A 15732-nucleotide genomic window follows, 5' to 3' on the forward strand; every position below is an offset into this window, starting at 1 on the left:
AAAAAAAAAAAAAAAAAAAGTAAGAGAATTCAAAGGTAAGAGGATAGAATATTAATATGTTGGAATTATATTGGACCCAATTTTGTACATCTTGGCGCCACCTGCCTTCCAGGCCCAGCTGCTCACTCAGTGGGGAGCCATGGCCTCTGCTGAGAGACCCTCCCACCCCTTCCCAAGCCCGAGCCAGTGAACGCTGAAATACTCCAGTTCCTTCCACCACTTCTGGATTCAGATGAGACACCAGGCCAAGAAACACTGGCTTTCCCAGTGGCTGCCCCAAAAGACACTGAGAGACAGGAGCCGTAAGGGAACTGGCAGATACGTTTATCTCCCTTCTTTGTTGCAAAAGACGGTTTCAAGGTGAATCGGTTCTACAGAGCTTGTCCAAATCCATCCAAATGACCCAACCAGTGGCTGGGTTTTCTCATGAAACCATGGCCAATTCAGTAAAACACGAATTTGCGTGTTCTTTCCTTTCTCCCCTTTTCCCATCACTCTCACTGCATTGAGATTACAACTCCAACAAAGCCTTGGCAAATAAGCCTTGGCTCAAGTTCTGTTTTCTAAGGAATTCAGGTGAAGACAGAAACCAATAGCCCTATGAATACAGACAAACAAACAAAAACCCCAAACAGGCATAAGCCTAATAAGAATTGTGTAAAGACCAATGTGAAAAAAACTTGGAAATACTCCTGTAAGACATAAAAGCTGACTTGGATAGAAAGGCTCCACACCATAATGTCAGTTCTAAGTTAATTTAAAAATCTAACTTAACCCTCCTCCCCAATAATAACAGGTTTTGTTCTGAAATTAAGCAAGCCAATTCTCAAATTCATGTGGGAAAATTAAATCAAAACTAGCCAAACTAAACTCTAAAAACTCTTAAAACTCTATAACTCTAAAAACTCCAAAAAAAGAACAATAAAGGGGGACTAGCCATATCACTATTCAAATCAACTGTAAAACCTCTATAATGAAAACAGCTTAATAATGGCACATGAATTGACAGAGGGACCAATGGAAGTTGAACCAGAAACTGAACCAGAAATAAATGTGGGAATTTCATATATGATAAGGAAGGGCAGTATCTCAAATCAGTGGGGATACAGATGAACTTTGTAATAAGTAGTGCTGGCAAAACTGTACAGCCACCTGGAAAAACATAAAGTCGGATCCGTTCCTTACATCTGCACCAGGATAAACTCCAAATGGATCCCAAATCTCAATGTAAAAGAATAAAACACACAGTCCGGGGCTCCTGTCTGCTGCCATCCAGCTGTCTGCCCCAGACCCGGCACCCAAGTGCCCTAAGCGCTGAGCAGGTGGCCTCCCTGGGGAAGAATGGCCGTGGGCCTTGCCCGAAGGGCGAGAAATGTGCAAAGTCGCTGCCCTGATGGGGCCACACCCAAAGGCAACCACCTCTGCAGTGCAGCCACACTGCAGTCCCAAGCCTTTGGTGAGATGGAACTGAGGGTCACACTTTCCAGTCAACCCAGGTTTTGGAGACCCCATCCCCGGCCACGTGCAGGCACTTAGATCTCCCCTGTAGACCCCCATGCCCTCAATAAACCTGAACACTCCGGAAAGAAAATGAATAAAACAAAACAAGGGGCTTCCCTGGTGGCACAGAGGTTAAGAATCTGCCTGCCAATGCAGGGGACACGGGTTTGAGCCGTGATCTGGGAAGATCCCACGTGCCCTGGAGCAACTAAGCCCGTGTGCCACAGCTACTGAGCCTGCGTGCCACAACTACTGAAGCCTGCGCTCTAGAGCCCGTGCTCCGAACAAGAGAAGCCACCGCAGTGAGAAGCCTGTGCATCACAACGAAGGGTAGCCCCCGCTCACTGCAACTAGAGAAAGCCCGCGCGCAGCAACGAAGACCCAACGCAGCCAAAAAATAGATAAATAAAATAAATAAATTAAAAACAAACAAACAAAACCATACAAGCACCAGAAGAAACCACAGGTGAATTCCTTTAAAACCAGGGAGGGGAAAAGGCCTTCCTAAATCTGACTGAGAATCCAGAAGCTGTAAAAGAAAATACTGACACATTCTACTAGATACACTTTTTTCTTTTGCACACACACACATACACACAAACAACATAAGCAGAGTCAAAATACAAGTGACAAACTGGGGAAATGTATACATATCTCGTCTCACAAAGGACTAATCACCTCTCAGAAATTGCGACTAAAAAGACCAACAATGGAGAAAGAGCACACAGGAAAATAAACATGTCAAGAAATGTTCAACCTCCCTCCGAATAAAAGAACTGCAAATTAAAACGACGCAGAAATACCATTTCTCACCTCTGAGATGGCAAAAATCCCCAAGTTGAACAACACATGCTGGAAGGAATGCAAAATGGAACATTCGTTAATGTCTACTAAATTTATAGATTCATAGCCCCAGCAATCCCAGCTCTGGGAATCATACAGATATACCTGCACAAGTACAAAATGTCACATATACCATGCTACTATTTGTGGCAATGGATGTAAAATCAAAAGAGTGGAAACAACTCAGGTGTCCAAAATAGGGAACTGGTTGAATAAACACGCTACAGCCACACAGCAGGACATTGTACAGCTGTCAAAAGTAGTGAAGATCTCTGGTCACTGACATGGGCAGAATTCTAGAACAAAATTTTTTGTTGAGAATTTTCAAGATCTACTCTCTTAGCAACTTTCATATATACAATTCAGTGTTACTAGCTATAGTCGAGATGCTGTATGTTATATCCTTAGGACTTATTTATTTTATAACTGCGAGTCTGGACCTTTGGATCACCTTCTCCCATTTCACCCCCCAACCGCCATCCCCCACCAATCTGTCCTCTGTATCTTTGAGTTCCTGTTCAACTTTTTTGTTTCTTAAGATTTTACATAAAAGTGAGATCACATGGCATTTGTCTTTCCCAGTCTGACTTACTTCACTTAGCACAATGCTCTCAAGTTCCAACCATGTTGCTGCAAAGGGCAAGATGTCATTCTTTCTTATGGCTGAGTAATACCCCATTGTATGTATATGTATGTACCACATCTTTATCCATTCATCTGTTGATGGGCACTTAGGTTGCTTCCACACCCACCTTGAATATTGTAAATAATGCTGCAGCGAACATGGGGGTGCAGATATCTTTTCAAGTTAGTGTTTTCGTTCTCTTTGGATAAATATCCAGAAGTGGAATTGGTTGATCATATGGTGTTCTATTTTTAATTTGGGGGGGAATCTCCATACTGTTCTCCGTAGTGGCTGCACCAATTTACATTCTCACCAGCAGTGCAAGAGGCTTCCCTTTTCTCCACACCCTCACCAACACTTATCTCTTGTCTTTTGGTGAAGGCCACTCTGACAGGTGTGAGGGGATATCTCACTGCAGTTTTTGTTGTTGTTGTTGTTGTTGTTTTGCGGTACGCGGGCCTCTCCCTGTTGGGGCCTCTCCCGTCGCGGAGCACAGGCTCCGGACGCGCAGGCCCAGCGGCCACGGCTCACGGGCCCAGCCGCTCCGCGGCATGTGGGATCTTCCCGGACCGGGGCGCGAACCCGCGCCCCCTGCATCGGCAGGCGGACTCCCAACCACTGCGCCACCAGGGAAGCCCCCCATGGACCGGGGCGCGAACCCGCGCCCCCTGCATCGGCAGGCGGACTCCCAACCACTGCGCCACCAGGGAAGCCCCCCATGCAGTTTTGATTTGCTTTTCCCTGATGATTAGAGATGTTGAGCATCTTCTCATGTGCTTGTTAGCTGTCTGTATGTCTTCTTTTTTTTATTGGAGTATGGTTGCTTTACAATTTTGTGTTATCTTCTGCTGTACAGCAAAGTGAATCAGCTATATGTGTACATATGTCCCCTCTTTGTTAGATTTACTTCCCATTTAGGTCACCACAGAGCATTCAGTAGAGTTCCCTGAGCTTGTCTGTATGTCTTCTTAAATGAACAGACTAAGATATAGAATGGGATATTGTGTAAGAAAGTGGGGGGTAAGAAGCTATGTACATATGTCCTCGTCTTTATAGAAAGAAATACTGGAAGTGTGAAGGAAAAAACTAAGAAAAATGGTTACTTGAGGGCTAAGGGCAATTAAGATGGATGAAGACAGAGGTGAGGGTGAGATTTTTCATTTTTGAATCATGTAAGTGTGATACTTATTCAATAACAGTTTAAAAGCTGAGATAAAAGCAGAAGAAGCAACTGAACAAAATTGCCCCAAAATAGACCCATGAAAGGATTTAAGACTCAGGTTGCAATTAAAATCATGCTGTACAAACATAAATACAAATGTCTTTTATATATGAAAAGATGCTCAACCTCACTCATAAAGAAATTCAATTAAAATAAAATACCATTTATCAACTATTGACTTTACAAAGATCAAAATGTTTGATTAATACACTATATTTGGGGCGTTGCAGAGAGACAAGCACTTTGATATCTATTGGCATTTTACATTCACATACACTTTGACTAAGAAATTCCACTTCTAAGCATTTTTTTACAAGCAGAATTAATTGCACATGACTACACAGACCAATGTACAAAGATATTCACGGCAGCATTGTTTATAGTAGCATGGGACTGGAAACAAGAAAAGGTCTATCGTAGTAGCTCCATACACTGAAATATTATGAAGTTGTTAAAGATAATGAGAAAGATCTCTATGTGCTGATATGGAACAGTCCCCCAAATATATTAAGAAAGCGGGTTATAAAATAGTGAATATAGTATACTACCATTTGTTCAAAAAATATGCTTGTATATGCATGGAATACATCTGGAAGGAAAATCCACAATGCTTGCAGCTGGAGGGGGAAACTTACTTTTCACTGTATATACTTTAATATGCTTTGATTTTGAATCATATGGATATATTCCTTAAAAATACACTCTCTCTGGCAACATATAATGAAAACATATAGAGAGGAAGGACTCTTCAACAAACGGTGTTGAATCAATTGATTAACTATTTGTAAAATACAGTGAGTATAAATACTAACTGAAGAACATGAAAACACTAGTTAGAAAACGTATCTGCACCCCTATATTCATTGCAGCATTCTTTACAACAGGCAAGATTTGGAAACAACCTAAGTGCCCATTGATGGATGAATGGATAAAGATGTGTATACATACACAATGGAATATTACTCAGCCATGAAAAAGACTGAAATCTTGCCATTTGCAACAACACGGATGGCCCTAGAGGGTATTATGCTAAGTGAAATAAGTGAAAGACAAATACCAAATACCATATGATTTCAATCATATGTGGAATACAATAAACAAATCAGGGCTTCCCTGGTGGCACAGTGGTTGAGAGTCCGCCTGTTCTGAAGACTAAAGTTTTGAAGTTTTAAAGTTTTGAAGACTAAAGTCCTTAGTGTAGTGCCCGGCACATACAACCACTCAATAAATGTGAATTATTATAATTTTATTATCATCATTGTTACAGCATTCTTTAAAGTTGAGAAAATAAAAAGCAAGATAACTGTTCATCAACAGAGAAATTGTTAAAATGTTATGTCTATGACCAGGAATGTTACGCAATGGTTTAAAAGAATGAAGCAAATCTATGTGTACTAACTTGGAAAGATGTCCAGGATTGTTGTGAAAAAAGAAAATCGCAGGACAGTTTGTACAGTATGATCTCATTTGTGCAAAACGAAAATTGTATCTTCTTTGAAATTTTTAAAGAATAACACTAACCAAACTTCTAACAGTTGTCATCCCTAGGGAGGGGCATGGAAGGGAATGAGGAGGGGTGCCCAGGAAGGGTAGGATGTGGGGAAAATTAAAGAGGGTCTTTCACTTTTTACTGTATTTATTCCTAGATCATTTGGCTGTTTATAAGTTTGTATATTTGTGAAACAAAAAACAGAAAAGAATCAACCATCTTTTAAAAGAGCAGTAATGGGCTTCCCTGGTGGCGCAGCGGTTGAGAGTCTGCCTGCCGATGCAGCGGACGCGGGTTCGTGCCCCGGTCCGGGAAGATCCCACACGCCGCGGAGCGGCTGGGCCCGTGAGCCATGGCCGCTGAGCCTGCGCGTCCGGAGCCTGTGCTCCGCAAAGGGAGAGGCCACAACAGTGAGAGGCCCGTGTACCGCAAAAACAAACAAACAAACAAATAAATAAAAGAGCAGTAATTCACCTGTCAGAATGGCAAAAGGTCTACAAACAATAAATGCTGGAGAGGGTGTGGAGAAAAGGGAACCCTCCTACACTGTTGGTGGGAATGTAGACTGGTGCAGCCACTATGGAGAACAGTATGGAGGCTCCTTAAGAAAGTAGAAATAGAGCTACCATATGATCCTGCAATCCCACTCCTAGGCATATATCTGGAAAAGATGAAAAGTCTAATTCAAAAAGATACATGCCCCCCAATGTTCATAGCAGCACTATTCACAGTAGCCAAGACATGGAAACAACCAAAATGTCCATTGACAGAGGAATGGATAAAGAAGATGTGGTACATATATCTACAATAGAATATTACACGGCCATAAAAAAGAATGAAATATTTGCAGCAACATGGATGGACCTAGAGATTATCATACTAAGTGCCGTAAGTCAGAGAAGGACAAATACCATATGATTTCACTTATATGTGGAATCTAAAAAAAAATACAAATGAACTTACAAAAGAGAAATAGACTCACAGACATAGAAAACAAACTTATGATTACCAAAGGGGAAGGGTAGGGGATAAGTTAGGAGTTCAGGATTAATAAATACACACCACTATATATCAAATAGATAAACAACAATGATCTACTGTATGGCACAGGGAACTATATTCAATATCTTGTAATAACCTATAGTGAAAAAAATCAGAAGGTGTACAGCTGAAAGTAACACAATATTGTAAATTAACTACAGTTAAATTTAAAATTTAAAGAGTAGTGATAAAACTAACTTTCTCTCTTTCATAGATTCGAGAATGAAACACAAGCTTACCTCCGACTGAAGGACTCACCTAAATACAGACTTAGCTTCCATCTGTGGTTTACAAACACTAACAGAGAGCTACTCGGCTGGCAGTGCAAAGAACTAAGTTATTGCCCTAGTTGTGCCACTAAGTAGCTTCGTTATGTCACTGGGTAACACATGTGAGACTCTGGACTTCTTGAGGACAGGGATCAAGTCTCTTTTGCTCTCTCTAGCCAATGGCATAGGGCCTGGTTCAGAGTTGGTGCTCAATTAAAAGGAAGACGGAATGAGCCCTCCCGACAGGATCTGAGTGAAAAGCGGCTTGTGAGCACTGACAAATGATCGCCATCTAGTGGCAATACGGCATTCCTGCAGAACTTAGAGACGAGCGGAAACTATGGGGTGTGTTTCAGGGACTCCTTCCAACCAAAGAGCATCGACTGTCGAAACGACTATGTCCCTCATTATAAAAAGTTCCCAACCATAGCCTGAGAGGCCCAGGTTTATGTCTTGGAGTGTTGGAAAGATGACATCTAGGTAGTCTTGTGTCCTAAGTCTCCTCCTTCACCACCCCATCACACGCCCCACACGCCTATAAGCTGTGCAAAGTCCACGCCTGCCACACCTCCATTGCACCTCAAGAGAACGAAGCACATGTAATAACAGGTATGGACACCCATGCCTTCCCGAGGTGGATGAAGTACTAATAAAGTTTCCTAAGCCAGTCTGGTCAGGACAGGATAGAAAACAGGACTGGAAAAACATCTGCCACGAACTTTGCACTCCAGGTTCAGCACCTTCCTGCATCATCTGACAACATGCAGTAAACATTTAAGATGTCTCACATTCCAAAGGGCAACAAGGAAAGCGACCTCGAGCTGGCTTTGCAAGTGCTGCTCTGTGACAGACCCTCACCGAGTATCAGTGAGTCTTCAAAGCAGATGCACCGTTAGCGAAGCCTTAGAGGCTGAGAAATAGTGGACCTCGTGTTTATAGACTCGGGGACTCAAAAAGAATGATGAAGGTAAACGGTGGTAGAAATCAGAAGAATCTAGGTGTGTCTACATCTACGGCATCTACAGGCTAAGTGGAACATGCCTCTAAAACGCTGCTCATCGGAACAAACGGCAAAAAACTTCCCAGAGAGTCGCAGGAGACGGACACTAGTGTAGTCCCGGGTCAATGGAGACAGGGGTCTGAGCAGCTGTACGTTGTAAAGACCTGGTCCCGAGGACGCGGGTGGACATAATGAATGTTCGAGCTGTGGCTCGTACATTTAAGGTGTGCTCTCCCGAGTGTCCCTTGTCTCATCCTAGCAAAAGTCCATGGCTCCCGGAGGTTCTCGAAATGAGCGGTGTCCGCAGAAAGGAGAAGCTGAGAAGCGACACCCCGAGGAAGGCTGCGGACGGTCGTGTCCGATGACAGCTCCGCGGGAAGACGGGGCTCGCGGCCCCGGGGGAAAGCGGAGCCTGCGCGCCCGCCCCGTGCAGGAGGCGCGTCCCGGGGTCCCCGTCCCTCTCCCCCGCCGCGGCACGGCGACAGGGCCGCTCTTTCGGGAGGTCCCCCCGGCCTCTCCCGCAGCGAGACGGGCGCCCGGGCTCGCCCCACCCGCCTCCCTCCCGTCGGCTCGGCGCGCTCCGGCTCGACGTGCGATCTCGCTTTCCGTCCGCCGGCCTCGCCCGCAGCCCGAGCGCGGGGCTCCCGGGCCACTCCGGGGCCACCCCGCGGCCACCCGGGGCCCCGAGGACGCGCGGCGACGCCCCTACTCACGTAGCGCTGCAGCTTCCTCTCGGGGGGCGACTTGACGAGCCAGCCCGTGCACACGGCGTCGCCCGCGCTCATCGTGCCGCGCGCTTCCTCCGGCTGGGCCGGCGCTCGCGGCGGGAGGAAGTCGGCGGGGATGCCGGCGGGGCGGGCCCAACGCCTCCAGCCCGCCCGCCCTCCCAGCGCCGCCCCCGCGGCCCCGCGACCCCCGCCCGGAGGGGACGGGCGCCACCCCCGGCCTCGGGCAGGAAAGCCCTGCGGGCCGGAGCCGGTCCCCCGCCGCCCTCGCCCCCGCCCGCGGTCGGCCGCGCCTGAAGGGCTGGTGCCCGGGGCCTCGGGGTCACGAGAGCCGAAATCTAAACCCCGCACCTGCGATGTCAATGCTTAGGAACAAAGAAAAACCTAACTGCCCCTTGACTTCCCGTTTCCACTTGATGGTTTGCAAATTACTGCTTCTGCTGTGTCCCTCCCCCGAGGATCTCTTTATCCGGTGAGGAGCTCTGCAGCAAAACTAAATCCAAATCATCCAGAATCAAAAGGTTCAAAGCTGGAGGCGCTGTTTGCAGTGTCTTTGACCCCAAGGCCTTAAAACATGGATCCCAGAATGATGGTGCGGGCGGTGTGCTGAGCCCGGTAAGTAACAGGCGCGCACACGACGCTTGCGCAGACCTGCGGCTGCAGGGCCGGTGAATATGCGCACCAGTGGACAGGCATTAGCTCCCTGGTCCATGCACACTACCAAGTGGGCTTGACCATGACCTCAGTTGTGCGGTGAGCAAAATGAGAAAACAGGGTCATATCACCCTCCAAAGTCGCACAAGTAGGAACTTAGCTGAGAGGCAGCCAGGCCTGTCTGTGCTGCCCTTCAAGGCACACTCTGCCCTTTATGAACACTTTATAAACAGAAAAGCACGGATATCAAATTTCGGGGCCGCATCCGAGTGATGTATGGCGTCACCTGACCTGTAGTGCTCTTTTCCCTCGGTGTGACGCCTCTCCCTTAGAAGTGACACTTGCAAGAAACAAATGCCACATCATTTCTTTGACTTACAGAAAGACCTCTCAGCCTCCTACCACACATCTGAAATTTCCACGGAGCGATGACTCTTGTATGGTAGGGTTCATGTGTTGTTCTGTAATCAGTCAGGGTTCAGTGGAGGGAACAGAGTTTGCTCTAGGTGTTTCAAGCAAAAGGGATTTAATTTAGGGAAGAAGGTGCTTATAAAATCAATGGAAGTGCTGGAGCACTGGGAGTCCGTGGGCGCTGAAAGCAACAACAACTCACTCCTGGCAAAATAATACTGCTATCCTATCCCTCCTACAAAACTAAAAAGCACTCCCTAAAACAGGACACCCAAAGGCCCATCCATCACTGTAGCCATCTCTAGTTCAGACACCACCTCACTTCAATATCCTAAAACCTAAAGAAAAACATAAAGCTAACCTCTATCAGCCTTTATCTGACATACATAAAATCTGGAGAGAAGGAATATGGGAAAAGTTTATATGGTCACCACACGTACACACACACACACACACACACACACACACACGCACACGCAGCTACTACAATTCTCCCTTCTATAACTGATCTTGAGATCATCATTTCATTGGTTTTTATAACTTCCTTCTTCACTACCGTCCCTGTCCTCCTTTTGCTCTTCCAGCCTCAGCTGGTCAGAGTTCTTTATCTGGTAAGTCAACCAACCCTTTATTCCCACTGAGCCTGAGTCCTTAGTGGTCCTGCTTGGACGTGACAGTAGAGGAGATGCCCCAGAGGATCCCTTGGATTTAAGACATAGTCCTTCCCAATCCCATGGTATAACAGTGACCCTGTTTCAACTTGGTAATCAATGTCAACCATCCAAGCCTGCGCAGTAGACCTGTGGTTCAGTGGCACGAAGAACCCTAAGTGGCCAGACGGCAATGTCAGCTTGCAATATGGTGGAACCAGCGTCTGGGTCCTGGTTGAAGCAGCCCTACCTGGAAACCAACAGAGCTCCAAGCTGCTCCACCCTGGGAGTAGATGATCAGGTGTGATGGTGAGAGGAGTCCTTCCCACTTCTCCGTTCGTGGGCCCGTGGGTTCCGGCTAAGGAGAAACAGCACCACACCGTGGCCACCAGCTCACCTCCCCCTTTCAGTGTCTTTTCACCCAACTAGTGTAGGAAGTGAGCCTTCACTAGACTGACCAGCACCGATCCTCTCAGGCCAGGGGCTTCAGGGAAATCCCTCAGTGTCAGCACCTAGCACACGTCTTGTGTCCTATAGTGATTGCCTTGGTCGGAAGCACTGTTATGTGAAATATTGTGAAAGTGAATGCAGGACAGTAAGTCTACGGGTGGCCATGCCAGCAGAAAGGTGGCTCATGATAAGTACCTATTCAAGTGAGGACAAATTGTGGCCCCTTCCCCACAGATGTGGTCTGATTTCATCAATCGCCACAAGGTGGTGGGCTCGTCCCCCAGGGAAGGCTACCTTATTGGGAACTCAGTGTGGGTCTCTGCTGTGGACAGGCAGAGTACTTAGCAGCGGCAGTGACAGTGGCCATGACCACATCAACTGATGGCAGTTCCTGGGAGGGGAGCCTCACCCCTGCTCATTCCTTTAACCTCTGTAAACAATCTTCCCATTAGATTCTCCTCAGTTCAACCCACAGAGCCTCCCATTTGTTTCCTTTGGAGACCCTGACCAACAGACCTACGAGGTTACACGTGGGAGTCAAGGGAAAGAGTGTCACCCACAGCAGGGGCCACAGAGGTTGATCAAAAGGAAAATACGATGGCAGTAGAGGGCATGATTTCCTTCAGAACTCCAGGAATCCACGGTCTGTTTCTCCTTTTAGGACCTGCCAAAGCTCCATGTAACGTTGCAGTGCGTTGAGTGGCCGGTACCCTGCCGCAGACACTTTCCTTGCCTGGGGTTCCACTAAAAACACGTCACCTTACAGATTACTTGCTGAAGCACTGGTGGCACAATTTCATGTCGTATATGTTGCCTACAGAATCTGAAGAGCCCCATCAAATGCGGTGCCCCTTTCTGAGTGGTAGGTGGTATGAAGTGCAGCGACTTACTGAATATCCGGTATGGTCCAGACCATCTCAAAACACCACTAAGGGTCAGCCTCTTGAGTTTTCATGGGCTTTATCTCCCACACTCTGGCATACAGGTGTCCTAATGAAGCATCTCTGCTACCCCTTGTCCACCAGGTGCAGTAAGCATGAGGTCTTCGGTGTAATGGCCCAGCGTGATGTTCACCATGATTGCCGGAACAATCAAGTTCCATTTCATCCAAGATGATGACAGAGAGTCAGAGGATGGCTTGTTTGCACTCCAGCCTGGGGAGACTAGATAATTTGAATAGCAAGTGGCTTTTTAGAACCTGGATTCCCTTTGTGGCTTACCCATTTCTCGTTTACTTAAAATATGTTTAGAAAAACAAATACCGTATGTTAACACATATATATGGAATCTAAAAAAAAATGGTTATGAAGAACCTAGGGGCAGGACAGGAATAAAGATGCAGACGTAGAGAATGGACTTGAGGACACAGGACTGGGTGAAGGGTAAGCTGGGACGAAGTGAGAGAGTGGCATGGACTTATATATATATTATCAAATGTAAAATACATAGCTAGTGGGAAGCAGCCGCATAGCACAGGGAGATCAGCTCGGTGCTTTGTGACCACCTAGAGGGGTGGAGTAGGGAGGGCGGGCGGGAGGGAGACTCAAGAGGGAGGAGATATGGAGATAATATGTATAGCTGATTCACTTTGTTGTAAAGCAGAAACTAACACGCCATTGTAAAGCAATTATACTCCAGTAAAGATGTTAAAGAAATATAAAATAGGTTTAGTTTGAAATAGATAACCAACATGGACCTACTGTATAGCACAGGGAACTATATTCAATATCTTGTATTAACCTCTAATGGAAAAGAATCTGAAAAATTATATATATATATATAATAATCACTGTGCTGTACATCTGAAACTAACACGATATTGTAAATCAACTATACTTCAATAAAATAAATGAATAAATAACATTTTTTTAAAAAAACAAAAAAGAGCAAGGCTTCCCAACCAAAAAAAAAAAAAAGGTTTAGTTTGGCAGTTCTTTAAGTACTGTAAATCTTGTAACTAGGAGGATTTATGAAAAGAAATGTCCACTATTAAGGAAGAGTTTCTATTTTAATTATGTTATGTGGGGCAAAGTGGCCATGCATCTAACTTATTCTCTGTGAAAAGAGAGAAAATTTGAAAAGAAAATTCTTCTCCAATTTCTGGATGAGGGACAAACATGAGGAGATAGCTATCCATGTGTGTGAAAGGCCAGTAATGTAAAATTCACAAGTAAAATCTGCAAACAAAAAGAATTATACACCACGACCAGGTGGAGTTTATCCCAGAGATGCAAGGCTCATTCAGTATATGAAAATCAATCAGTGATATCCACCATATTGACAAGCAAAAGAGGAAAAGTCACATGATTGTATCAATTGATGCAGAACAGACATTTGCCAAACCCAATATCAATTCATGACAAAAACTCTCATAAAACTAGGAATAGGGGGGAATTTCCTCAACTTGTTAAAGAACATCCATGGAAGACATATGACTAACATCATATGACTAACTTCATACTTAAATGGTGAAAAACTGGCCACTTTCCCCCATGGTTGGGAAGAAGGCAAGGCTATGTGCTCTCACTACTCTTATTTAACGTAGTGTTGGAAGTTCTAGCCAGTGCAATAAGGAAAAACAAGAAAAAGAAAGAAACAAACAAAAGGCACACAGATTGGGAAGAAGAATTAAAAGTGTCTTCGTTTGCAGATGATATAACCGTCTTCATAGAAAATCCAAAGGAATCTACACGAAAAACTCCCATAACTAATAAGTGAGCTTTACAGGGTTGCAGGATACAAGATCAACACATAAATCTCTGTACACAATTTCAAGGCTCATTATATAACTACAGTGATCAAGACTGTGTGATATTGGTAGAGGAATAAACACATAGCTAAATGGAACAGAGTAGAGAACCCAGAAATAGACCCACATAAATTTACCCAGCTGGTTTTTGACAAAGGTATGAAAGCATCCACATGGGGTATGCCACCCCCAGAAAGGGGCCCACCAAGCATCGTACTTCTTTCTTCGTGACAGTGGGTTCGAGGTACAGCAACTTGTTTTCCTCTTTGGAGGGACAATGCCAATATGCTTCAGTCCACTGGTGCCCAGAAACTTCATGAAAGTTTTGGGCCCCTGAATTTTTATGGCGCTTATCTTTCGCTCTGTGGTGAAATATTTGCTACCGCCCGTGCACTAGGTCCAGTCAGCGTGACGTCATTAATGTGGCAGACCAGTATGATGGTTTTGGGGACAATGAGATGATCAAGTCTATGCCCAGGGACTTCATTATGGTAATGTGCCTGATCATTGAAGGGACAGTGACCGGGGCTTTCTTTTGACCCTTTTTCCATAATTGTGCTCAGTCCTTTAGTCAGGAAGCCTCTGTGGGAATTCATCCAGCTGCCAATTATGCGATCAGGAACTGGGGAAAGACCCACAGGGGGTCCACAGGGAGAGAGACGCAGCCTAAAGGCTCCATTTCCAACCAGTGGACCACAGTGGAAAGTCGGAGGAAGGTTTAAAGTACACAGTTGTGTTATGTGTACCTGGCCTCACCTTCGCTTGAGGGCTGAGTCTGTGAATTGATTGGGTCCGGGAATTAGATGAGGGGCCATGATTTTCCATCGTGGTGATTCAAGGCAGGCTGCCGTTCACCAGACCTAGAGTTTTGTTGGTGGTGGTCTACTACAGGTGGCCTATTAACAGGATTCCATGATTCATCGCCCTGAAGATCCTTGGGGATAAAACATTCTTGTTCCAGCTGCCAGCTCTGCTGCCTATTTTGATACCCATCCTGTTTCTATGAGATTTGGTGCCACCACTTAGACTCTGTTGCTCTAGGATCCCATCCTTCCCACTGAGAGCGCAAGCCTGTTTCCGTGGCAACACCTCCTACCTCCTTTCGCAACGCAACTTGAAGGTTTGTATGTAGGGTACTTACTGTATATAGCAGTGGAAAAAATAGACCAGACTTTCCTGGCTTCATAAGGCTAACATTCTAGTGAAGAGACATACAAGAAACAAGGCCCATTGAAGGCAGAAGGAAGAGCAGGTGCAAAAGCCTGAAGAGGAGGGTGTCTGCCTGTGGAGGAGTCTTCACAGCCAGAGGCAGTGTGGCCAGTGGTGGCAGACACTGACGGCCGTCACCAGCGCCTTGGCTTTTACTCTTAGTGAGATGGTTTATTAGTTTGCTCAGGTTGCCGTAACAAATTACTCCAAACTGGGTGGCTTTACTTTTTAAAAATTCATTTATTTTTTATAATTAATTTTTCTTGGAGTGTAGTTGATTTACAATGTTGTGTTAGTTTCTGCTGTACAGCAAAGTGAGTCTGTTATACAAATACATGTATCCACTCTTTTTTAGGTTCTATTCTCATATAGGTCATTACAGAGTATTGAGTAGAGTTCCCTGTGCTATACAGTAGCTTCTTATTAGTTATCTATTTTATACATGGTAGTGTGTATATGTCAATCCCAGTCTCCCAATTTATCCCTCCCCCCTCCCCCTCCCCCTCCCCTTAACTATAAGTTTGTTTTCTACATCTGTGACTCTATTTCTCTTTTGTAAATAGGTTCATTTGTACTGGGCAGCTTTAAACAACAGGCATTTATTCTCTCACAGATCTAGAGGCTGTAAGTCTAAAATCACTGCAGTCTCTGCCGCCATCTTTACATGGTCTTATCCTCTTCTGTGTCCTTCTTCTAAGGATACTTGTCGTTGGATTTGGGGCCCACCTGAGTCATCCAGGATGACCTCATCTGTAGATCCTTAACTTCAGTACCTCTTCAAAGACCCTTTTTTCAAGTAAGTTCGTTTTCATAGGGTCCAGGGGTTAGGTCCGAAGTGGGGGGCCAGTCTTCATCCCACTATAGATGGGAAGCCATTGAAGGGCTTTGAGCAGAG

At 45.4% G+C, this 15732-nt stretch overlaps 1 protein-coding gene across 2 annotated transcripts in view; it reads right to left on the reverse strand.

Annotated features, from left to right (window-relative positions):
• The window catches only part of GAB3 (GRB2 associated binding protein 3), a 60978-nt gene extending 52204 nt beyond the window's left edge, over nt 1-8774 (reverse strand). For both annotated transcript variants that reach the window (XM_024116808.2, XM_024116807.2), the window contains exon 1: nt 8703-8774. In XM_024116808.2, coding sequence (XP_023972576.1) covers nt 8703-8774 — 72 coding nt within the window. The remainder of the gene's footprint in view (nt 1-8702) is intronic.
• Nucleotides 8775-15732: the final 6958 nt, after the last annotated feature.

This window comes from Physeter macrocephalus, chromosome 21 (assembly GCF_002837175.3).
Source record: "Physeter macrocephalus isolate SW-GA chromosome 21, ASM283717v5, whole genome shotgun sequence".
Taxonomy (NCBI): Eukaryota; Metazoa; Chordata; class Mammalia; order Artiodactyla; family Physeteridae; genus Physeter; species Physeter macrocephalus.